Here is a 23,796-nt window from a genome sequence, read left to right as displayed (position 1 = left end):
GGCATTTCGTCTTGCTCCCTTTGTTTTTTTTTTGTAATTTGGAAGTTTCTTCACGTCTTCTCTTCTGCTTCATTTAGGTTTTTCTTAACAATTCATCATCTGAATAGCTGGCCCTGTTATAGACTAAGGTGAACTTTAACTTGTCACTTTAAAGGTCAAGTTTTAGGCAGTTTTAGGAGTTTAGCAATTTCCCTGGTGTATAAACTGATTCTTAATGATTTAAAGAAAATTCTATTCAAGTGGCAAATTTAGAGCCAAAAGACTAATTCAGAGTCCATGATTTGATTTAAACACATGTTTTATCTTCAGGGTTTTTTGCTCTTTTCTCAGTATCATCTGGAAATAAGTTGATAGCTGTCACAGGTATAACATTTGCTTTATCCAATTGAAGAATTCCTCTGAAATATAAAAATCAAAATTAAACATTTCCCCGTCTACAGTTTGGTAGTAAGAAAGGCCTACTTTAAGGTTATAATGAAATATACACCCTGGGGTTAAGTGCTTTTGCTTCATTTTACTTAGTTTATAATAGTAGGACAAGCTCTGAGTCCAAAGTTTGCTTTAACCAAACTGAGTGAACAGAAGGTGTAAGAGGAAGTTCCTTACTTACACTGTAAGTAGGGAAAGGACTGGGTAAGTACAGATCTCCAAGGCAGACAGAAGCCCAGATTTGCACAAGTTGGTCTAAAAGACCAGGCCCAAGCAGCTTTCTAACTGGTACTCACCACTGGGATGCAACCTTAGATAGATAGATAGATAGATAGATAGATAGATAGATAGATAGATAGATATTTTTTAATGTTTATTTGTTTTTGAAGGAGAGAGAGAGAGAGACAGAGTGTGAGTGGGGGAGGGGCAGAGAGAGAGGGAGACATAGAATCCAAAGCAGGCTCCAGGCTCCGAGGCGTCAGCACAGAGCCCGACGCAGGGCTTGAACTCACAAACTGCAAGATCATGACCTGAGCTGAAGTCGGACGCTCAACCGACTGAGCCACCCAGACACCCTGCAACCTTAGATATTTAGACAGCATTTTCCCTTTTTTCCCCAAAGTACCTGACCAGGGAGGAGATCTCTGGATTGTATCCAAGACCTCTTTTACAAGTTCAGTGTTATCCTAATTGAGATGGCAACTGAAGTTAGTTATTTATGGAACTCGTCAAGCTGATTCTAAAAGTTCATGAGGGAGAAACTGCAAGAACAGTTGTAACAATTTTTTTAAAAAGAACAATGGGGGGAAGAGACGGTTGCTGGTTTTATTTTTTATATTTAAAAAAAAAAATTTTTTTTTAACATTTATTTATTCTTGAGACAGAGAGAGACAGAGCATGAACGGGGGAGGGGCAGAGAGAGAGGGAGACACAGAATCGGAAGCAGGCTCCAGGCTCTGAGCCATCAGCCCAGAGCCTGACGTGGGGCTCGAACTCACAGACCGCGAGATCGTGACCCGGGCTGAAGTCGGACGCTCAACTGACTGATCCACCCAGGCGCCCCTGTTGCTGGTTTTATTAATGCAGTATAGGAATCAGAACTCTGCCGCTGGCACAGTGCTTGGCAAGCAGGAGAAATAAGGCTAATATGTGCAGGAATTTAGTTCATAATAAGGTAACATTCCGATTCAGTGGGAAAATTATAGCTGGAACAGTAGCCTCTCTGGAAAACAAAAAATCAGAATTCTGGCCTCATCTATACACAAGTGCTGGTAAAAAGAGTTTGAAGATGACACTTAAATAATTTTAAGAAGGGAAAAGGTCTACTTAAGAAAAATTTAAAACCCTTAAAAGCCACAAAGGACTTTGCTCTAACCCCAAACTTAAACTTTTTTCTTTTTCTTTTTTTTCTAAGGAGGCTTTACACCCAGGGCAGAGCCCGATCGGGCTTCAGCTCACGACCCCGAGATTAAGACCTGAGCTGAGATCAAGAATCAGACACTTAACTGATTGAGCCACCCAGGAGCCCCCAAATTTAAAATTCTTGTATGATACTAGAATTGAGAGCAAAAGACAAATTGCAGTCTGGGATTAAAAAAAAAAAAAATGGAAAAGCTACTATGTGTGTATAACAAACAAAGGAGCTCCAATATACTAATGATTACAAAAGGCAACACAACTGAAAAATGGACAAAGGCTATGAACAGGCATGTCACAGGAGAAAGAGCCAGCCAGCTGTCACAGAGATGCTAGACTCAGCCAGACCTGGGCTCGCAAGGATGCTAGTAAGAAGAAAATGCGAATTAATTAAAATGAGATTATATTTTTGTCCCCAGTGGCAAAAACAAAACATTGCTGTCAAGTGTTGGCAAGATATTAAATACATACATTCTTTGACCCAGTAAATTCACTTTGAGGAATCTATTCTACATTCAATACACACGTGCAAAGAGATATATGTATATTTACATTTAAGATGTACACTAGGGCGTTGCTGGAAATAACATGAACTTGGAAGTTCCTGGAGGGTCTAGTGGAGGAATGGTTAAGTTATGGCATATCCACACTGTAAAACACTGTGCAGCCATAAGGAGAATCAAGAAGCATATCTAAGTGTGGACAGGAAAAGACCTTAAGCCCACGTTCCCAGATGCAAAGGGAATGCTGGGGCGGCACTGCAGACTATTACAAAGTCTCACGATTTCATTTTGAGGGAGTTCACAGTTCCAACATTAGATTGTACTACACTGTCCTTTCAATGCCGTCAGATCTTTGCCCAGTTGGACTTTGGCAGTTATTATGATAAAAAACAAATACTGTACAAAAGCTAGTGTTGAACAGGAAACAGGGTGGCAGTGTCCAATCTAAGAGTTTTGTGCAGCGTCCTATAGGCGCATACATCCCATTTGAAAACGTAAGTTAAGAATTACATACGTGCACATGTGTGTATGTAAATTAAGAATTAAATAAAATTTTTTAGTTTTCTTCTGGCCTAGATAGGGGCACCGGGAAAAGTTACTGGCACACTAAGAGTGCTATGTAATAAGAAAGTTTAGGAACCTCTGTCTAGGATAATAAACAATTATAATTACCTTAGCATATGTTTACATCAATACACAGAATTTGGATAAAAGATGCACACCCTAAAAGTTAACAGTGATTCCCCCTAGTTACAAGAATTAAAGAACAGGGAAAAGCAGAGGTATTTTAACTGCTCTCTGTATTTCTGCATTGATGAAATCTTTTACTACTAGAAACTACCTTAGTACAACTGCCATTGATAAAAAGTCCACTTCAGGGGTGCCTGGGCGGCTCAGTCAGTTGAGTGTCTCCTTGGTTTTGGCTCAGGAAATGATCTCACATTGGTGAGTTCGAGCCCCATGTCAGGCTCTGTGATGACAGTGCGGAGTGTGCTTGGGATTCTCTCTCTCCAAATAAATAAACTTTAAAAAAAACCCAGTATACTGCAAATCTGGTTTTTAATTTACATTTTGTCTTTCCCACAGAGAAGCCCATAACAAAACATTTGGTAAAAGAACAATAAAAAAAAACCCTGCAACACAGTTTTCTATGCAGGTTTGCACAATAAAATTTGAAAAAAGTCCTGAGGTTCCTGGCAGTCAAAGGAAATAGAAAGAAACCACTAAGTTCCAGAATTTTCAGTTTTAGAAAGAAATGGGAAATGTGAATTCTTCAGGGGAAACCAAACGAAAAGGTAGGAGGGGTACTAATATTTCTTTACTCTGCAGGCACTTTGCTTGCAATATGGCCTTTTAGCAACCCTTTTAAGGGAGGCATTAGTTCAATGTTACACATAAAGAAATGGTAGCTTTGAAGACCTTAACGACAAGCAAGTGGAGAAGTGAATGTTTAAATTGGGTCTTTTTTTCTGTAAATCCTATGGGCTTTCCAACATAGTACAATATAATTTAAGCCAAAAATTGTGGTCATCTCTAGTCTACTGAGATTTACTTCTACTAAGACGACTAAAATGACTATTTAACTTATTTTTCTTTCTTTCTTTTTTTTAAGTAAACTCTCCCCCCCAACGTGGGGCTCCAATTCACCTCAAAATCAAGAGTTGCATGCTCCAACCGACTGAGCCAGCCAGGAGACCCTGACTGTTTAACTTGTAAAACTGCTAACAACAAATCCACTTTTAAATTTATAAAATAATTTCTTAAGGTTAAAAAAATCAAGCTGTACAGAAAGGGAAGAAGTGAAAGTCAGTCTCTCTGCCCCTGCTCTCATTCCCACTCACTAGAGATCACTTTGTCATCCCAGAAATGTTCTTTGCACTTATATACATACAAACATAATACTTCTGTTTTACCCAAATGAAATCATACTGTTACGCAATGTTTTTGCCCACCTAATAGATTTTGGACTTTTCGCATCTCAGCTGCACAGAATCCCATTGCGCGCGTAAACCAGTAGTTAGTTTAGCCCCCGCAGGTAAACGGCTCGGAGCTTTCCTCTTCTGCTTGCTGTTACAAGCAATGCCGCACCAAATACCTTGCTAGTCTTCTAAAATCCACATCGTTTTAGATTGATACTTTGAGGTAGAAAGCACATAGTGAGGCCCGCGTTTCATTTGTTCACCGAACACTGCATTTCCCGTTAGGATGCAGGCTTCCTTTCTCTCCCAGACTAAGTCCTTAGGGAGCAGCTGTCTTATTCACGTCTGAATCCCCAAGACCAGTGTCTTGTTCACAACAGATATCCAATAAGCGTCTTAATTTTGCTACAGTTGGAAGACGAGCTAAAAAAAGCCGACATTATTTTCCCTCCCACCTGTCTTATAGCCATCCATATATTTATATTTTCTACTTTAAAAAACAGTAAGTAATACAACTTGCTTTTTAATTAGTAAAAATACTAATGTTGTTTCAAAATAAGAAATACTTACTTGTATTCACAAACTGGGAAAAGCACCTTTAAGATGGTTATTACCACAGCTGCTCCTAGAATTCCAACCACCATGACGTTCAGAAACATAAAAAACACTGGAAAAACACTGCTCCAGAATCTACACAGATCTTTTCTGAACTTCTCCATCCACTGACACATCACCTAAAAAAGAAGTTTTGATTAGATAAGCCAAGTATCATCTGATCTCTATGAAACTTTATTTATTTATTTATTTTTATTTTTCCAACGTTTTTTATTTTTATTTTTGGGACAGAGAGAGGCAGAGCATGAACAGGGGAGGGGCAGAGAGAGAGGGAGACACAGAATCGGAAACAGGCTCCAGGCTCCGAGCCACCAGCCCAGAGCCTGACGCGGGGCTCGAACTCACGGACCGCGAGATCGTGACCTGGCTGAAGTCGGACGCTTAACCGACTGCGCCACCCAGGCGCCCCTCTATGAAACTTTAAAAATTATGTTCCAGTTTAGGGTGATGATAAAATTCTGTATTTTGATTGTGATGCTGGTTATATGGACATCTACCTTTATCAAAACTTACTTAACTGTATGTTTTATTTATTTATTTATTTTTTAATAAATTTTTTTTAACATTTATTTATTTTTGAGACAGAGAGACAGAGCATGAATGGGGGAGGGTCAGAGAGAGAGAGGGAGACACAGAATCTGAAACAGGTTCCAGGCTCTGAGCTGTCAGCACACAGCCCGATGCGGGGCTCGAACTCACGGACCGCGAGATCATGACCTGAGCTGAAGTCGGACGCTCAACCGACTGCGCCACCCAGGCGCCCCTTAACTGTATGTTTTAAATGGGTGCATTTTATTTTAAAATGTATCTTGATGGGGCGCCTGGGTGGCGCAGTCGGTTGAGCGTCCGACTTCAGCCAGGTCACGATCTCGCGGTCCGGGAGTTCGAGCCCCGCGTCAGGCTCTGGGCTGATGGCTCAGAGCCTGGAGCCTGTTTCCGATTCTGTGTCTCCCTCTCTCTCTGCCCCTCCCCCGTTCATGCTCTGTCTCTCTCTGTCCCAAAAATAAATAAACGTTGAAAAAAAAAAATTTTTAAAATGTATCTTGATAAAGTTGTTTACAGTTTTTAAAATTATGTTCTAGTAATACGGCACAGGAATGTTATTTTATTATTTTTTACGATTGTTTATACTATTGTATATAAATTCAGTGTAAGTAATTGCTAAATGGTAAGAGGTTTGGTTAGTCTATGCAAAACAGACCAGAGGCAATGATGTATTCCTAATACTTGGAGGACAAGAGCAGGAAGAAAGACAAACATGTCAGTAGTCTTTGGCCCACGTGGGGAGTTCACCGTGCACAAAACCACAGTGACTCTGCTTAGAGTCAGAGTCGACACCAACGTGTGCATGGATGGTGTGGGCTGCCTCACTCTGAGGAAGGCAGGTACACAGGGTCAGGGTGCTGGCATGCGGGCAGCAAAAAGTGACCTGACTTTCCCAGCAACCCCAAATAAGCAATCTCAACCTTCAGCGGAAACTTCAAAGAAGTCTCTGGAATCCTTTGAGACTAACAACAGACCTTGCTCACTTAAGTAGAAATTATTTTGACTAAGACACCTAGCTCACACATCTGGAGAAGTCCAGATACTCGGTCTGAACCGTGCGTACATTCCCAGGCAGTTGTATAATGTCATCGGTAATACAGGAATACTTAATAGGTACAAATACACTCTTGTGTTTGTACCCAGTTTATCTAATCTTGGTTAAAGACTGCATGGTTCTACAGATTAAAGGAGGTGCCCCATTGTACAGATACAGTGGGGTTAGAGAGACCAGGAACTTGTCCAAGATCACACAACTCGTCAGCAGCAGAACCAAGATTCAGACCTATGCCACCTGACTCCTGGAGGACACTCTGAACCAAGTGTGTTCGGTCACCATTCAAGATCCTGAGGGCACCACGTGTGTGCGTGCGTACGTGCGCGTGAGGTGGCAGTCACAGAATAAATGAGAATAGGGGAATGACTCTGGATGTGAAAACTCCCCCCCAAAGTGAAATCCAATGACTTCATAATCATGTAACTATATTGTTAAATGAAACTTAAAACAGGAATACCAAAAAATAAAATAACCATGAGCCCATTATTAACAATGTTTCATACTTCCAATCCTCATGGTTTCCACCTCCTTTGTAAGGCTATCTTCTTCCAAAAATGCTTGTAGGGGCGCCTGGGTGGCTCAGTCGGTTAAGCGTCCGACTTCAGCTCAGGTCACGATCTCGCGGTCCATGAGTTCGAGCCCCGCGTCCGGCTCTGGGCTGACAGCTCAGAGCCTGGAGCCTGTTTCCGATTCTGTGTCTCCCTCTCTCTCTGCCCCTCCCCCGTTCATGCTCTGTCTCTCTCTCTGTCTCAAAAATAAATAAACGTTGAAAAAAAATTAAAAAAAAAAATGCTTGTAATATAAAGAGAACCCCAAATACCTACCTTATACGTAGATGGAGGCTCTGCCCTGAGAGGAGTTTCAGGTAACTTGCCCGGTAAAGCATCTTCATCTACGGTGGTTTCCACATTCCTGATAAGATACTGGCTGGTGGTCTGCAATGAACTAACACTTTCTACTGAGGAGGAAGAGCCAAGTTACCAAAACGCTAGGTGCATGCTGGTGTCTCTCCTAATAGTTCTAACATTACTATTTCAAAAATATGTAGGACACTAAGAGTATGTATTTTGCCTTGGGAGAAAAAAAAATGACACTTGAATGTTCAGATTTAAATGCTGCACAGGAGCCATAAACTAAAACAGTTACAAAGAGCTATGCTAGTTACGATTCTATTATGCAGAAGGTCAAATCTCCAAAAAGTTCCATGTTTCAATGGGAAGAATGAATACTTCTTTCTCTAAATGAACCTAAACAGTATTCTTTTTTTAAAAAATGTTTATTTATTTTGAGAGAGAGAGAGAGAGTGAGCACACAAGTGGAAGAGGGACAGAGAGAGAGAGAGGGAGAGAGAATCCCAAGCAGGCTCCATGCTGTCAATGCAGAGGTCAACATGGTGTTCGAACTCACAAACTGTGAGATCATGACCTGAGCCAAAACCAAGAGTCGGATGCTTAACCAACTGAGCCACCCAGGTGCCCCATAACCAATTTTCTTATTGTGTATTTTATGATGACTGCCCAGAGTAAGAGTAGATAATTACCACAAAGTGTCGCTAAGCAGTCATCACTGATCACTTTTTTTTTTCATCACTTTCTATTAAGACCCAAAATAGATTCCAACGTTTTTAAAGGGACATAAAAGTAATAGGTGTTATAAAACATTTCTGAAAGAAGCCTACTTCCAAACATATTAACTACAATTCAAAAGCTACCCACTAAAAAATTAATTTCCTTAATGCTTTAAGTAACAGTCTTTTAAAGTACCTTTTTTGGAGAGGTTAGGAATGGTAAATAAAATGTCACTGTCTCGGGAAAGAGAATACAGCATGCTTTCCTCCAAAGGTAGGATATAGCTTGAATGTCTGAGTATTCCCTGGTTCTTAACTAAAATATCAATTTCAGTAACATCCTTTTGTTGAGCCTATGAAAGAAAACATAAACAGTTACTCTTCATTTTAAATAATGGCACAACCCCGTAAGCATCTAAAGCTAACTTTTCCTCCTTGATCTCTTTAACTAAAAAGCTTACCCTGTTCACAATCCCTCTGTATTCCCCTCACTTTCAGGCATTTAATTAGCAGCTTTAATCTGAGTGAGCACTCAGAATTACAACCTTGCTCCCCATTGTGTTTCATTTACTTAGACTTAGCCAGAGGAAAAGGCAGCAGAGCCATGAACCAAATTCAATCTTTTCATTTACCTTTCTGTTTACTAATGTTTATAATATCTTAAAGTGACATAAATATGTACAAATATGTTCAGTCTGTTAAAAAAATTAATACTTCAGATGCTGAACAAATGCTAAACCAAGTAAAAGAAACTTCTAAACGATTGGCTACAGGCAACATTAGGGTACCATTCTTCCTTCTCAAGTCAGATATAAGTAATAAAGTAATGGAACACAGGTATAATACCTAGCACAAATCTTTACAATTTAATTCCCAGTTAAGAATCGGACTGTCTTACTTGTTTTCCATCGATCTCTACTACCTCTTCTTGAATGACAATTAGTTGCAAACTGGAACCAGACGTCATAGGCCACTCATGAACTAAAATCCTTACACTGACAATTCCAAAATATTCTTTTTCCTCCAAATTTTCCAGCTTTTCATTCTTCACTATATAAAAAAAAGTAGTCACAGCTTTGAACAAAAATGCCACCAAACCTGTTACTGAATTTGATTATCTTGATGACATTTACGGGGAACAGGACAGTTGGATAACCGTTTCTTTGCCTTTCTTCATCTCCGACTTCACTGATGTTATAGAATTTATGAAAACAAAGACAACTTGGCAAATCCTCACCATGTTTACAGTCATTGGAAAAGGGAAAAGTGCTTGGTGGTCTTTAGACCACTACACTAGCAACATCACTCCTATTCTTTTACAGAGTTTGTCAAGGAGGAATGAATAAGACGTAACTACTTACAAAGCAGGTCAGAAGACACAGCCAATCCCATGTCTTAGTAAGGGAAGTATATCCATTCATCCATTCACTCATTCACAAAACCCAGGGATATAAGGGGCCTAAAGCAGTAAAGACACTGAGTTTTTTTTTCTCAATTCTTTCTCCAGTAAGTGACCTGTTGCTACCGGAAAGGGCAGGAATGGGGAGGAGGATGGGAAAGCCCTGTAATTACTCTCCACCCGTGGGCGATGGGGTAGGATTAGCTACTGGCTATACTCCCCTCTAGCTAAGAGCCCCCCAGCCCACACCAGTGGAGGTGTGGTGTGACCACTGCAGCTGGTCTACAGAACCAGCAGATATCCTATTAAGGCAGAAAACACTACAGAAAACGATAAATCCACATAAATCCATGAAACTAGTGCAAAAGGAGCACTGAGTTGTTCAACTGTTGATCCCTCAAATGTTACTGTATGAGGACTGTTAGACAAAAAAGGAACCAAGATGGATATTCTACATGCAAACCCAGCTGTTTAAATTGATTCAGTGCCTGTACAGGGCTATTCCCTTTATCTGGAATGTTCTCTACTATTCCCTCTCTCCTCATCCGTTTTTAATAAACTCCTACTTAGGTAGTTCTAGCTACTATATCCCTACATTGCTGAGTTCGTGCCTGTTTTTTTCTTTTTAATTTTTTTAATGTTTATTTTTGAGAGAAAGAGTGCATGTACATGTGTGCACCTGCGGGGCGAGGGGCATAGAGAGAGGGAGACCGAGAATCCAAAGCAGGCTCTGCACCATCAGCACTGAGCCCGATGCGAGACTCAGACTCACAAACCATGAGATCATGACCTGAGCCAAAGTCAGACGCTCAACCAACTGAGCCACACAAGTGCCCCTCATGCCTTTTTTTTTTTCTTTTTTTTTTAAAGCACTAACTTTCTTGCAGTGTAGCTCTTAGCTTATCAGCCTGTCTCCTTGACTAGGCAACGTTCCTTGACAGAATGCATTAAGTTTATTGTTCTATGGCTTTTGTTCAGTAGTGATTCCATCCAGAGTTGTAAATACATAATTTAAAATAAATATGCCATCATAAGTTATCAATACTGTTCAAATACCTGGTCAAGTGGTTCTAAATCCTAACTCTGCATCAGAATCAACTAGAAAACAGTACAGACGCCAGAGCCTCTCCCCAATCTCAACACATCAAAATCTCTGGAAGGCACAGACTAACATTTCTAACTTTTTAAATAGCTACAGACATTTCCATTGAGAACCAAGTGACCTAACCTTTTAGTTCAGCCCAAGTGTTCACAAAACTGGTCCTCCTAGACTTTGCTGTTTCTGTGAATAAACTCACCCTTCTCCAAACCAGCAAAGACAAAAGTTACCAGGTTACATTTGATTTCTTCACCCTCATTCCCTGCATCCAGTTAGTTGCTTCTTTCAGGCCATTCCGGGTCCAGATTCTCTTATATTTGTCCTTTCCATCCCTCCCTCCCTACCCAACCAATATGTAGTTCATGAACTACTTACTGTTATAATAGTTACTGAACTACTTGCTTCTTTAATCTCTCCCCCTTTAAACCATTCACACAACAGCGCCAGATTAATCTTCTGTAACAGAGTTTTGATTACGCAGCCTCCCTTGCTCAAATGCCTTCAGTGGCAACCTGTGACTTTTTTGGTAGTTCTCTGAATGGTCCTTCTTCAGGCTCCTTATGGGGGCACTCGCTGCTCCCCCTCTCTCTGGTCTGCCTATCCTCCCTCGTATCCTCTAAGGCTCCTAACTGTAAAACTTCCCCGCTCTTGTGGTCCATCTCAGTGTTTTCCCTGTTTGCCCATCGGTCTTGCTCACAGAACAGTAGGCTCCCTGTCAGCCTATCTGTACATCCAAAGGCTGGCGCTCTAGGGCACAAGAGATTCAATGGATGAGAAAACGCGGTCTTATAAATACATCAGAGTGGTGATTCTTCAGTCCCCAGTCTGCTAACTCTGCTGCAGGATAAAATTAAATTAAAAACAACAAAAGCCCTTGATATTCTGACTTTCCCTACTGTGGTAGGCAGCTTCCAAAAACGGCTCTCACTGACCCTTGACCCTGATAATTCACGTCCTTGTGTAATTCCCTCTTGCTAAGTGTGGGCTGGACCTAGTGACCTGTTTCTAACAGACAGAACACAGTAAAAGTGATGGAATGGCACATCTATGGTTGGATTATAAGGCTAGGACTTCTGTCTTGCTAGTACTCTCTTGCTGACAGTCTCCCTTGTCCTCTCACCGATAAAGCCAGCCGCCATGTTGCGAGATGCCCTACAGAGGTCCACGTGGCAAGGGAATGAGGGAGCCCTCCAGCCAACCTCTTGTGAGGAACTGAGGCCTCAGTGTGACAATTCACAAGAACTAAGTCCTGTCAACACCCGGGAGGAGCTAAAAAGCAGATCTTCCCCAGTGGAGCCCTGAGATGACTGCGTCTTTAGGACAAAGCCAGAGGTCCTAGCTAAGCCAGACTTGGATTCCTGACTTACAGGAACCATGAGATGATACTGTCACTAGCTACTAAGTTGAGGATTAAATTGTTACACAGCGATAACCAATACACCTACCAAAGAAGAATTATTTTTAAAATTTAAGGAAAGAAGACTTTTTGTTGAGGCTGTATTTAATGTTTTGAAGATTCTTACAACTGATAAGATGGGCATTTACTGCAGCTATCAACAAAACTCAGTGCAATGACTGGATGACCAGGAAGGTGGCTACAACACAGACAGCAGCCAGGTCACACTCCATAGCAAATTCAGTAACAGATGTAACATCAACAGAATGATTATATAAGCCAGCGATAGCACTTCTTTTCCTAGCTATGAGGAATTAGCTTGTTGTTCACCAACTTTCTCACTGAGAGCTACTAGAAAAGATGTAACAACAACCACAAAAAAGAACACAAGGGGCACCTGGGTGGCTCAGTCAACTGAGTGAGCGTCTGACTTTGGCTCAGGTCATGACCTCATGATTCATGAGTTGGAGCCCCACATCGGGCTCACTGCTGTCAGCGTGGAGCACGCTTCGGGTCCTCTGTCCCCACCCTCCCTCCCTCCACCTCTCCCCAACTCATGTGTGCGCACTCTCTCTCTAAAAAATAAAGAAACGTTAAAAAATAAAATAAAATAAACGCACACATCTACACTCAAAACCCAAATCTGTCCAGAGGCACCAGAGAGCTTTTAAAAAGACGGCCAGCACCCCCACAAGGCATTTGCTGATTGCCCAGCTGAACAGGTAGAGAAGCTGGAAAGCTCAATAGAAAGCAATGACAGAGAAGTAAAGAGGCAGACATCGGCAGTCTCACATAGAGGGGCATAAAATACAGACTGTGGCTACAAAGGTATCCAGGACTTGTGACAAGATCTTAGACAGAAGGGAGGCACAGAAGTAAGCCAACATTCTGTGCAGTTTTCCCCACTGACACGTTTGCTGATTAGTAAGTCAGGCTTGGTTGAGAAACTGAGCATATACCTAAGACACTGAGAAGTTAAGCAGAACTTCTGACAGGCTCCAGACAGTAGGGAGTTTGGGACCCACAAAAGAAGGGCCCTCAGAAACACCCCAAGTTCTCACTTGGGACCTATGATGAGCTACGTGTGAGGAGTAACAGTTAATGAGGAATAGACTAAGCCTTGCAAAGATGAGAATCCAGCCTTCAAACAGTCTAATCCTCGATTTAAAAATTAAGGTACTCTGCCTCTTATTATCATGACTGCCAGGGGTTCAAGTAAATCCTCTTTGGGGTAAAATAATATTATCCAGAGCCTTTATAGCTTTTCCTACACAGTATCAAAAACAACAACACATATTGGAGAAGCATCAAGAGGAAAAAAACTGGTATCTAGAGGGCTCAGTCAGTGAAGCATCCCACTCTCGATTTCAGCTCTGGTCATGGTCTCACAGTTTGTGAGATGGAGTCCTGTATTGCACAGAGCCCACTTGGGAGGATTCTCTGTCTCCCTCTCTCTCTGCCCTCCCCTGCTGGCACGCTCTCTCTCAAAATAAATAAATAAACCTTAAAAAAAAAGGTGGGGGGGATAAACAGATCTAGAGGGGCTCAAGAAATTAGACTGAGCAGACGTGAACTTCAAAGTTACTGAAAGTAGGGGTGCCTGGCTGGCTCAGTCGGTAGAGCATGCAACACCTGATCCTGGGGTTGTGTTAGAGCCCCACATTGGGCGTAAGAGACTACTTAAAAAAAAATAATAGGGGCGCCTGGGTGGCGCAGTCGGTTAAGCGTCCGACTTCAGCCAGGTCATGATCTCGCGGTCCGTGAGTTCGAGCTCCGCATCGGGCTCTGGGCTGATGGCTCAGGGCCTGGAGCCTGTTTCCGATTCTGTGTCTCCCTCTCTCTCTGCCCCTCCCCCGTTCATGCTCTGTCTCCCTCTGTCCCAAAAATAAATAAAAAAAAAAAGTTGAAAAAAATAATAATAAAGAAATAAAGTTACTGAAAGTAATAGGTTCAAGAAAAGCTATGGTAAAATGGAGAATTTCACCAGACCAGTCTAAGCTATTACAATAAAAATTAAAATTAAAAAAAAAAAGAGGTGGCCCCATATCTGGGGCCCACGTGGGAGATGAAGAAGAAGGAAGGAAGGAAGGAAGGAAGGAAGGAAGTAGGAAGGAAGGAAGGAAGGAACGAAGGAAGGAAGGAAGGAAGGAAATAAATGGAAATCCTAGAGGTAAAGTTTAGTAAACAAAATTAACTCAATTACACAGAGCTGATGAATTTGTGTGCGAGGAGGATGAAAAGAAAAAAAGGAGAGAGAAAAAAAGTGTAAAATATATATGGAACCTTGTGAAAGTTTCACACATGTGTAAATAAGAAGCAAGAAGAGAATAAAAAAGAGGATGCAGAAGTAGCACTCGTTGAAAAGATAACGGCCAAAAATTTTTCCCAAACTGACAGAAGGTATCAAGTCACAGATTAAAGGTCTGCACACCTGGGCACATTACGGTAAGACTACTGAAAACCAAAGACTCAGAAAAAAATACCAAGGACAACGACAGAAAAGACCCATATTATCCACAAGAGAGCAATGAGCCTGACACGGACTCAACAGAAACTACAGAAGTAAGAAGACCATGAAATCAGTCTTTAAAACACTAACTTATGAAGAACTAATCTATATTTCCATATCCAGTAAAAAGATCCTCTTAAAATGAAGGCAAAGTAAAGATGTTTTCAAACAATAGCTCACATCATTCACTGCTAACAACTCTGTGTTAAGGGGATTTCCTAATCCCCTCCTAAGGGGAATTTTTTAGGCAAGAGGAAAGTGACCTCAGAGAGGAACACAGATAAGGAATGAAGAGCGATGGAAAAGGTAACCATTAAGGTAAAAATAAATGAGTACTGGACTCCACAAAATAATAAGAACAGTTATGCTGCATAATTATGGGTGTGCTGTATAATATTAGGGCTTAAGAACATAAAGAGTTGGAGCTCCTGGGTGGCTCAGTCGGTTGAGCATCTGACACTTGATTTTGGCTCAGGCCATGATCCCACAGTCACAGGATCGAGCCCCCACGTCGGGCTCTGTGCTCAGCCTGGAGCCTGTTTAAGATTCTCTCTTTCTCTCCCTCTGCCCCTCTTCCCCACTTCTTCTCTAAAATTAAAAAAAAAAAAAAAAAAAAAAAAGAACACAAAGAGTTAAAATGTATGACAATAACAACACAAAATCAATCAGAAAGGGAATAAATGGAGTTTATGTGTGCTAAGGTTCTTGTATTGTTTGGGAAGTGATAAAAATACTAGTTAGTTGATTTCAAGGGTAACCATTAAAAGAATAGTAAAATAACATAAAAACCAATAAGAAAGAGGGAAATGATGAAACAAAAAATAAATAACCCGGAAGAGGACATAAGGAGAAGAAAAAGGAACAAAAAACAGGTAGGACACAAATAGGAAACAAGTAATTAAGATGAAAGATTTAAATCCAAATATATTAGTTATTACATTAATGTAAATAAATTAAAATCCCAATTAAAAGACAAATTGACAGACTGATTAAAAAAAAAAAATGAATATATGCTGCTTAAAAGAGATTCACCTTAATTACAAGGACCCAGAAAGACTGAAAGAAAATGGAAAGATACCACACAACAATCCACCTCCCTCCTACCCACCAGGCCAAAAAGCAATTATTGTTAAAATAATAGAGGTACTGCTGATTTTAAAGCAAAAATGTCACTAGAGATAAAGAACATATTATAATGATAAAAAAGTCAATCTAAAGAAAGACATAACAGTTCTAAATCTGTATGAATTTAGTAATACTGTGCCAAAATATAGAAAAGCAATAATTAACAAAGCTGAGACAACAAAGCTACATAGTGGAGATTTAACATACCATTCTCAGTAAATGACAGAACAAGCGAACAAACAAAAAACTCAGCAATTCCATAACAGATTGAACAATATGAATAGCCAAATTTTACCTGACATATATAGATCACATCCAAGTAATTATGTACTGTACTTCCTTTTTTTTTTTTAATGTTGTAACGTTTATTTATTTTTGAGAGAGACAGAAAAGCGTGTGTGCAAGCAGGAGAGGTGCAGAGAGTGGGGGACAGAGGATGTGAAGTGGGCTCCCGCAGTGAGCCTGATACAGAGTTCAAACTCATGAACCATGAGATCACGACTGAGTCGAAGTTGGACGCTTAACCGACTGAGCCACCCCAGGTGCCCCGATGTACTTTCTTTTAAAGGACACATGGACATCACCATTTACTAACACTGACCATCTGCCAAGCCACAAAGCAAGTCTCTAATTTCAAAGGGTTAAAATTATACACAGCATAGGGGTGCCTGGGTGGCTCAGTTGACTGAGGCTCTTGATTTTGGCTCAGATCATGATCTCAGGATTTGTGAGATCGACCCCACATTGGGCTCCATGCTGAGCGTGGAGCCTGCTTGGAGTTCTCTCTCTTCCTCTCCTTCTGTGCTGCTCGTGCATACACACACACTCTCTTTCTCTCTCTAAAAATAAATAAATAAACATTAAAAAAAATTATACACAGTATGCCTGGAAACAGTAAAAACAAAAGTTCCAAAATGTTTGGAAATTAAGTACTATAACTTCTAAATGGACCACAGGACAAGGGGATATCACAACAAATAATTTGAAAATACTACGAATTGCACGGACAAAGTACATGATAAATCAAGTGCAGAATACAATTGTTTAGAGAAAAATTTACTGCTCTAAATGCATATATTAAAACAGGTAGTAATGCTATCCATATTTCTCATATTCTTTATTTCCTTCAAACACTATGGTACAATGTAACATATTTGCTTGTCTTTGAACAACTCAAGATTTCAAAAGGTTAAAAGGAAAAATGTTATCTGGACTTAAGGGCAGAAGAAACAGAAAAGGAAAGCATCAGACCAACAACATTATTTTTCTCTTTACTTTTTATATCTGTGATAAGCACTCCTCCAAGATTTTGCCTCTTACTTGTAAATCTCCACTTATGAACTTCCTGCACATCCTTACATGGATATCAACCTACCAGAAATGCAGCTCCATTCAATGCCCACCTCACGAAAAAGAAATGTGAATATGCCAAGAATAACCAATACAAAGTAGGATTTGAATTTTAAACACATTAGTATTACTATATACTCCAATAATGACATATATTATTAATTTAAAATGGAAATACGTCAAAGAACTGTGTTTCACAAATCTAATATTACTAAAAGCAGAGCAATTATGGAAATAATTTAGTAGTACTCACCTATCCAAGTCTGACAGCTTATTCGGGTTACACCACTATTGACAGGCAAGTCATTTACATATACCTGTCCACTCTCGTAGGTTATGTTAAGAATAACCTTAAAATAAAGCAGCATATACATTAATTCCAATTGTTTATAAATGATGACAAAATCTTCATGTAAAAAATACATGATCTAACTGAACTAGATGTGTAGGCAAAAAATAACATAGGCTGCCTAATACTTAGCTAAGTGACATATTAAAATCATAATCAAAAGGAGACAAACCTGTTCTGTAGATACAGCCCCATCATCTTTCAGGGTAGTTACATTAATTCTGAGGCTGTCCTGCAAAATATATATATATAAATTGGATAGGTGAAATTGCACTTCACAGAATGGGAATAACTCAGTTCTTTTTCTTTTCCCTTCAATTATATTTATTGTATAATCACTTATAACATCGACATTTTGTAAAACCCAGCATTTTTCACAGGACTTTTTGTGCCCTTATTCACAATTCCAACTTTTCATAATCTGTATTTATTCCACTCAACTATGAAATATATCACATTTAACAGCCTATAACATGCAAATGTAAAGTTTAAAAGAAAAGATTAACACTCAAATCCCTACTACCTAGGTTAAAAACTAGAATACTGTCCACACCTTAGAAGTCACCCCCTTTCTATCACGTTCCCTTATCCTCAGAAGGAATCCCTGGGTTGTCTTCCATATTAATCTCTTTTTTTTTTTAGAGAGAGAGAATGAGAGGGAGAGCGAGCTCACGAGAGGTGGGGGAGGAGGGCAGAGGGAGACAGAATCTCCGCGCTGAACATGGAGCCTGACATAGGGCTCCATGACCTGAGCAGAAATCAAGAGTACTGACTGAGCCACCCAGGTGCCTCTTTTGCTTTTCTTTATAGTTTTACTCTCTCTCTCTCTCTCTCTCTCTCTCTCTCAACAACATATTGTTTAGTTTCACCTGTTTCTGAGCTTTATGTAAGTGGAACAATTTTATATGTATTCTTCTGGAACTTCTCTTATTTACAACTGTTGATGCATGCAGCTGTGGACATTTATTTACAGTACTGCATAAAAAGCCCATCAAATGATTACCAATTTACTTATTTGTTCTACTATCAATGGACATTTGAATTGTTTCCAACTTTTTTATTTGCATAAACAAAACTGCTCTAACTCTTCTTAAATGTGTCCCCTAGTGCCCATGGACAAGTATGTACTGTGCAAAATCAGTTTTAGTACCTCTCAAGGCATGCTCAAAAGCAGTTATTCAAGTATTTGCTTCTTTACTTTCATTTTTTTAATATTTTAATTTTTTATGTTTTTACTTATTTCTGAGAGAGAGAGAGTGCAAGCAGGCGAGGGGCAGAGAGAGAGGGAAACACAGAATCCAGGCCCCTCTGTCAGCACAGAGCCCAACGTGGGGCTCGAACTCACGAACTGTGACATCATGACCTGAGTCTAAGTCAGACGCTTAACTCACTGAGCCACCCAGGTGCCCCAAGTTTATTTATTTTTTAAAGTTTATTTGTTTTGAGACAGAGAGAGAGAGAGAGAGAGAGAGAGAGAGAGAGAGAGAGAGAACGAGCAGAGAGAGAGGGAGAGAGAATCCCAAGCAGGCTCTGCATCATCAGCGAAGAGCCTGATATGGGGCTTGAACTCACTAACTGCAAGATCATGACCTGAGCCGAAATCGAAAGTCAGATGCTCAACTGACTGAGCCACCCAGGTGCCCCAAATATTTAAGTTTATTAATGACATGCTTTCTATAGAGAAGAAAGCAGTATTTTAAGAAATATTCACCAATACTCAAAGGAATTGCAATTTGTCATTTGTAAAACAAATCCTTCCCCTAATTTTTTTCACAGATAGATGCTGTTATTCTAGAATAAAAAATATTTTTCATGGGGGTATTCTTAACTTTGAAAATTGTTCATAAACAAAATAATATACAAGTGAATCTCTTGGCACTGTGACTGCTTCCAATACTTTATATATCTCCAACAAATGAGAGAATAAAACTGAAATGATTATATGAGGTTGAGGTGATTCTACTCAAAGAACAGGGTTCTAACATGTAAAGCCTATACCGTACATTTAGGCTCACTCTGGTATACCTGCCAACTTATATTGGGGCATATGAAACTTCAGAACCAGCCTGGCTTTCTCCTGGCCCACCCTTATCTAGAACTAAGCATGAGCTAGAACCAATACATTCATCTTTAGAACAAACCAACACTCAGTAAGTCATCAAACTGGTGGTATATTGTTTGGCGTCCTAATTCCAGCCAAGAATTCTTTTCAAAATAGAGGATCCGTTGATTATGGACTATTGTTTCTTCTAACAGCCCAGAGAAAACCCTCCAATGATGGTATTCTAAGAAACCTTTTTATAGCTTCTGCCTTTCAGCAGTGAACATACAGTGTATTACTAGTAATTTACTGCACTTACATATATCACCTGCCTAGTAAAATCTGGGGTTTGTAAAAGACAACTAACAGATACTATCATGCTGTATGTTGCAGAGAACCAAAGGCAATTAAGCTTTTTGGTCTTCCTGAATGATCTCATTTCAGAAGAGATTCTAATCCCTTACTACCTCCTGGGCCCAAGTTTAGAGATAGGTCATATTTCTTGCTCTTCCTGAGAGCCTCTAACTGAACTGGAAGTTCAAGCTTGTGAGTCAAGGTGGTGGATGCTTAAAAAGTGGGTGGCAGAACTGAAGTTTCTACCCACCCATTTTCAATTCTTCCTCTAATTCCTTCACTCACAAGATGCCCAGCTGGTACACAATGGCATCCTAAGGACATCCTAAGGCTTAAAATAAATGAATTAACTCTGAGGGAAATACATGAAATAAATATTTACACATATAAGAAAATAAGTGCAGGGGCGCCTGGGTGGCTCAGGCAGTTGGGCGTCCAACTTTGGCTCAGCTCAGGTCATGATCTCACAGTTCATGAGTTTGAGCCCTGTGTCGGCTCTGACGCTAACAGCTTGGAGCCTGGAGCCTGCTTCGGATTCTGTCTTCCTCTCTCTCCACCCCTTCCCCGCTCACACTTTGTCTCTGTCTCAAAAATAAACGTTAAAAAAAAAATTTTTTTTTTTAAAAAGTGTCCTCTGGATGCCTCTCTTTGGTGACTAAGTTATTTTAATATTAGAAGAACGTACTATAAAAATTTGTATTATTTTACAACCTGGGTAGCCTCAACTTCCAACAACTCATATGTAAACAAAACAGAACATGCTTATAATCCGGTAGATCTGAGCCACTGAAGGGCTATAGAGAGAATTTTCCTCACTTCAATCAGTTTTCTTACATTCAGATCAGGTTGGCTACAAAAATGAATAGATGAGTAGATATGTCATAAAGCAAATCGAGGGAGGCCTGGGTGGCTCAGTAGGTTAAGCACAGGACTCTTGATTTCAGCTCAGGTCATGATCTCACAGTTTGTGGGACTGAGACCCGCGACGGGCAGTGCCCTAACAGGGCATATCCCGCTTGGGATAGTCTCCCTCTCTCTCTGCCTCTCCTCCGCACGCATGTGCTCTTTCTCTTGCAAAATAAACAAACATTAAAAAAAATAATAAAGTATAGTGAAACATTAATAGCAGTCTAAGTTTGCACTATTCAATATGGTACCCACTAACCACATGTGGCTATTTACATTTAAATTAACTAAAAGTTTTAAAACTCCGTTCCTCAATCATTCTGGTTAGCCACATTTCAAACGCTCATTGACAGTAGTCTTGTGACTACTGTAATGCAGAGAGCAGAGAAACCCCATCACTATACAGTGGTCTACGGGACTGCATTTATCTAACGTGGTGACCACTGTAAAATTCTTTCAAATGTTCTGTGCATTTGAAAATTTTCACAATGCAATGTTGAAGAAGTTAGATCAAGAGGCTTCAGCTTCCCATATAAACATTTCCAAGGAATGAGATTCCTCCTGTCGCTGCTCAGCATTCTTTCATCTGTGACATTCTGAGTATAGATCTGGACTTTCCAAAAGTGGAAGGCGGGCATAAAAAGGAAGAACTGAAATGATGAATTCACTAAGCCCACAGTGCAGTGTGCTTTCAGCTCGCAGTCAAAATGCATTTTTCTCGAACTATAGGGCCTTAAATGTCTTTTGGGTTTACAAGTGATTATGATGAGTCTTTAAAATTTGGAAAATAATGTATTACTGGAACTTCAGGCATCATTTCATTTGTACTTGGTCTCTTGGTGCTTGCCAATCACATTCACATTTTGACCAGTTGCAACTGTGGTCCACATACAATTTCTTTTTTTTTTTTTTTTAATTTTTTATTTAAAAGTTTTTTTTTTCAACGTTTATTTATTTTTGGGGCAGAGAGAGACAGAGCATGAACGGGAGAGGGGCAGAGAGAGAGGGAGACTCAGAATCGGAAACAGGCTCCAGGCTCTGAGCCATCAGCCCAGAGCCTGACGCGGGGCTCGAACTCACGGACCGCGAGATCGTGACCTGGCTGAAGTCGGACGCTTAACCGACTGCACCACCCAGGCGCCCCGGTCCACATACAATTTCAAATACAAGTGGTTCTTAGGGCTTGCATTGTTGTGGCTTCTTGAAAGGCCCCAGCAGAACTGAAACTGAGATATGCTCTTTATTTTTGTTCCCAGGGAGAGTAATGTCATTAAAAAAATTTTTTTTAAAAGTGACATTTATGGTGTAAGTCACCCGTGGATGCGGAGTATTCAAGTCCCGACCAGTAAGAAAAGGCATACCTATATTCTTTCTTTTCATTTTGGGAAAACTCGCATTTCAAAATCTTCAAACTTTTCCCAACCATACATGCAATCGATGAATGGCAAATACTGGTTTAATTCAGCAGGACTCCCCGGCAAAAACGGAAGAACCAGCCACCCTCTAGTACAAGGATGCAGCGGTTCTCCAACTTTTAGCTGGCCTCAGGTTCACCTGGAGGGCTTGCTGACTTAAACTGTTGGGCCTCACTCCCAGAGCATCGGATTAGTGCGTTTCCAGCAGTTTCCCAGGGGATGCTGGTGCGGCCAGTCCTGCCACGCTCAAAGATCCACTCCTCCTAACACCCACCAAAGGGACGACGTCAGGTTAAGAGTCGGGTCTTCAGCCCTTCTCCTCCCGCCCCGTCGACCCGGCGTAGGCGCACCCCGGGGCCCTGCCCGCCGGGGGAAGGCAGTCCTTCCCGCCGGGGCAGACAGGTGGCCTGGAATCGTTCCTGTTCCCTCACCGCGCCACTTCTACATTTCCCGTGCACATAAGGCAGAAACACCGCCTTGCCCCAGTGCCCGCTCTACCCCAGGAAGGCGCCATTACAAAAGGCTGAGAGCACTTGTGATCGGGTACTTTCGATGGCAAAACCCCCTCAGGCTGGCAACAGTTGGGCTGTTGTAAGAATCCCTAAGTTTCGCTGCACAAGGCTTAACCACACATTAAAGGGCCCTCTTCGCTCTCTCGCTTCCTCCCAGGCCGCCCCCATTTCCTTGGGGGCTTCTTCCCACTACTCTCTTGGGCGCCCGGACCCCAGCCCCTGGCCCGTCGGGCGGTCTTAAGAGGCATCGACGAGGACGCCGCAATCCCACGGCTCTGGCCCGCGCCTCGCCAGAGGGTCCGGGCGGAGGAGCTGCCGAGTCGCGCCCGCCCTGCCCTACCTTCGGGGCTCGGGGCGGCAGGGGCAGCTCATGGGTAACGGTCATCAGCCACCCGGCGGCCGGCAGCGCCGCGAGCAGGAGCAGCCGGAGGGCAAACGGCGCGGGTGGAGAGCCCTCCATCTTGGACAGGCCAGCTGCGGTGGACAGCCGGGAGCTGAGCGCCGAGCCAGCCCGAAGGGCGGGGACGGGGCGAGGCTATTGGGGGGGGGCGGGACTCTGAGAGGCGGGGCGGGAGCGAGCCGGTCCGTGGAAGGAACCCGCGGCACCGGTGGGCGGGGACTCTGGAAAAAACGGGCTGCGCACGCGCACCGCCACGAAACGTCGAGGGGCGGAGTCAAGCGGGGGAAGGTCCGATTTCGTCATTAGAGTGGAGGTGTGGGTTGGAGGGAGCTACTAATCCAAACGGAGTGAAAAGATATTCGATGCTATTATTTTAAAATTAGTATATTCTAGCAAGAATAGTATATATGGGTATGCTCATAACTATACCTGTGTGTATGTGTTTACATATATAAAATAAAAATAATGGTAATATAGGTGAAGACTGTTCTACATTAAAAACAGTATGTCACGTTTAGAGGGGAAATTTTATTAAATCGGTAGTTCTCACCCTTGGCTGCACATGGGAATTGCCCGGAAAGTTTTAAAAATTACTGACTCTGGGGTCTTCCGGTGCACCCGAGTTTCTGATTTCGTTAGGGCTGCTGCTCAGGCATTGGTAGTTAGGTTCCCCAAGTGATTTATTGTGACAGGGTTGAGGATCAACCACACATCAAATGTTCAACATTCATCATATCACTTTAGACCTCATGGGAACAACATTCTCAGCAGGAAACCAGTCTACCTGGGCTCTGGGGGCCTTTCTAGTCAGTTTCTTAATCTATAAAATAAAGATGATGTCTTCCCCCTTTCGTATTCTTAAAAAATATTTTATGAAACTCTCCAAAACAGA

The 23,796-nt window shown here is 41.3% G+C and overlaps 1 protein-coding gene across 2 annotated transcripts; it reads right to left on the bottom strand.

Annotated features, from left to right (window-relative positions):
- Window positions 1-19: 19 nt before the first annotated feature.
- Window positions 20-23,028, bottom strand: GINM1 (glycosylated integral membrane protein 1). 2 transcript variants are annotated; one of them, XM_025925600.2, is made up of 8 exons: window positions 22,845-23,028; window positions 17,449-17,508; window positions 17,181-17,277; window positions 8,948-9,099; window positions 8,246-8,402; window positions 7,307-7,437; window positions 4,838-5,001; window positions 20-398 (listed from the first exon to the last, which is right to left on the bottom strand). In XM_025925600.2, exons 1-8 carry the CDS (start codon window positions 22,962-22,964, stop codon window positions 287-289), a joined length of 993 nt encoding a protein of 330 aa, XP_025781385.2. In that variant the 5' UTR covers window positions 22,965-23,028; the 3' UTR covers window positions 20-286. The 2 variants fall into 2 exon arrangements, with proteins under 2 accessions (XP_025781385.2, XP_025781384.2); XM_025925599.2 differs by having other exon boundaries at window positions 7,307-7,440; window positions 22,845-23,025.
- Window positions 23,029-23,796: the final 768 nt, after the last annotated feature.

Source organism: Puma concolor, chromosome B2, assembly GCF_028749965.1.
Source record: "Puma concolor isolate L17-30 chromosome B2, mPumCon1.1.hap2, whole genome shotgun sequence".
Lineage (NCBI taxonomy): Eukaryota > Metazoa > Chordata > Mammalia > Carnivora > Felidae > Puma > Puma concolor.
The sequence above is the reverse complement of the archived record's forward strand: the minus strand, read 5'-3'. Positions and strand labels throughout refer to the sequence as shown.

What these genes read in the sequence shown, in the direction of transcription:
- GINM1 (XM_025925599.2), bottom strand. Translation starts at nt 22,964, where the DNA reads ATGGAGGGCTCTCCACCCGCGCCGTTTGCCCTCCGGCTGCTCCTGCTC. An exon ending in TGCCGCCCCGAGCCCCGAAG is followed by an intron (nt 17,509 to 22,844) that starts GTAGGGCAGGGC and finishes TATATTTTGCAG; the next exon opens with GACAGCCTCAGAATTAATGT. An exon ending in TCCTAACCTCTCCAAAAAAG is followed by an intron (nt 7,441 to 8,245) that starts GTACTTTAAAAG and finishes CTTCCTCCTCAG; the next exon opens with TAGAAAGTGTTAGTTCATTG.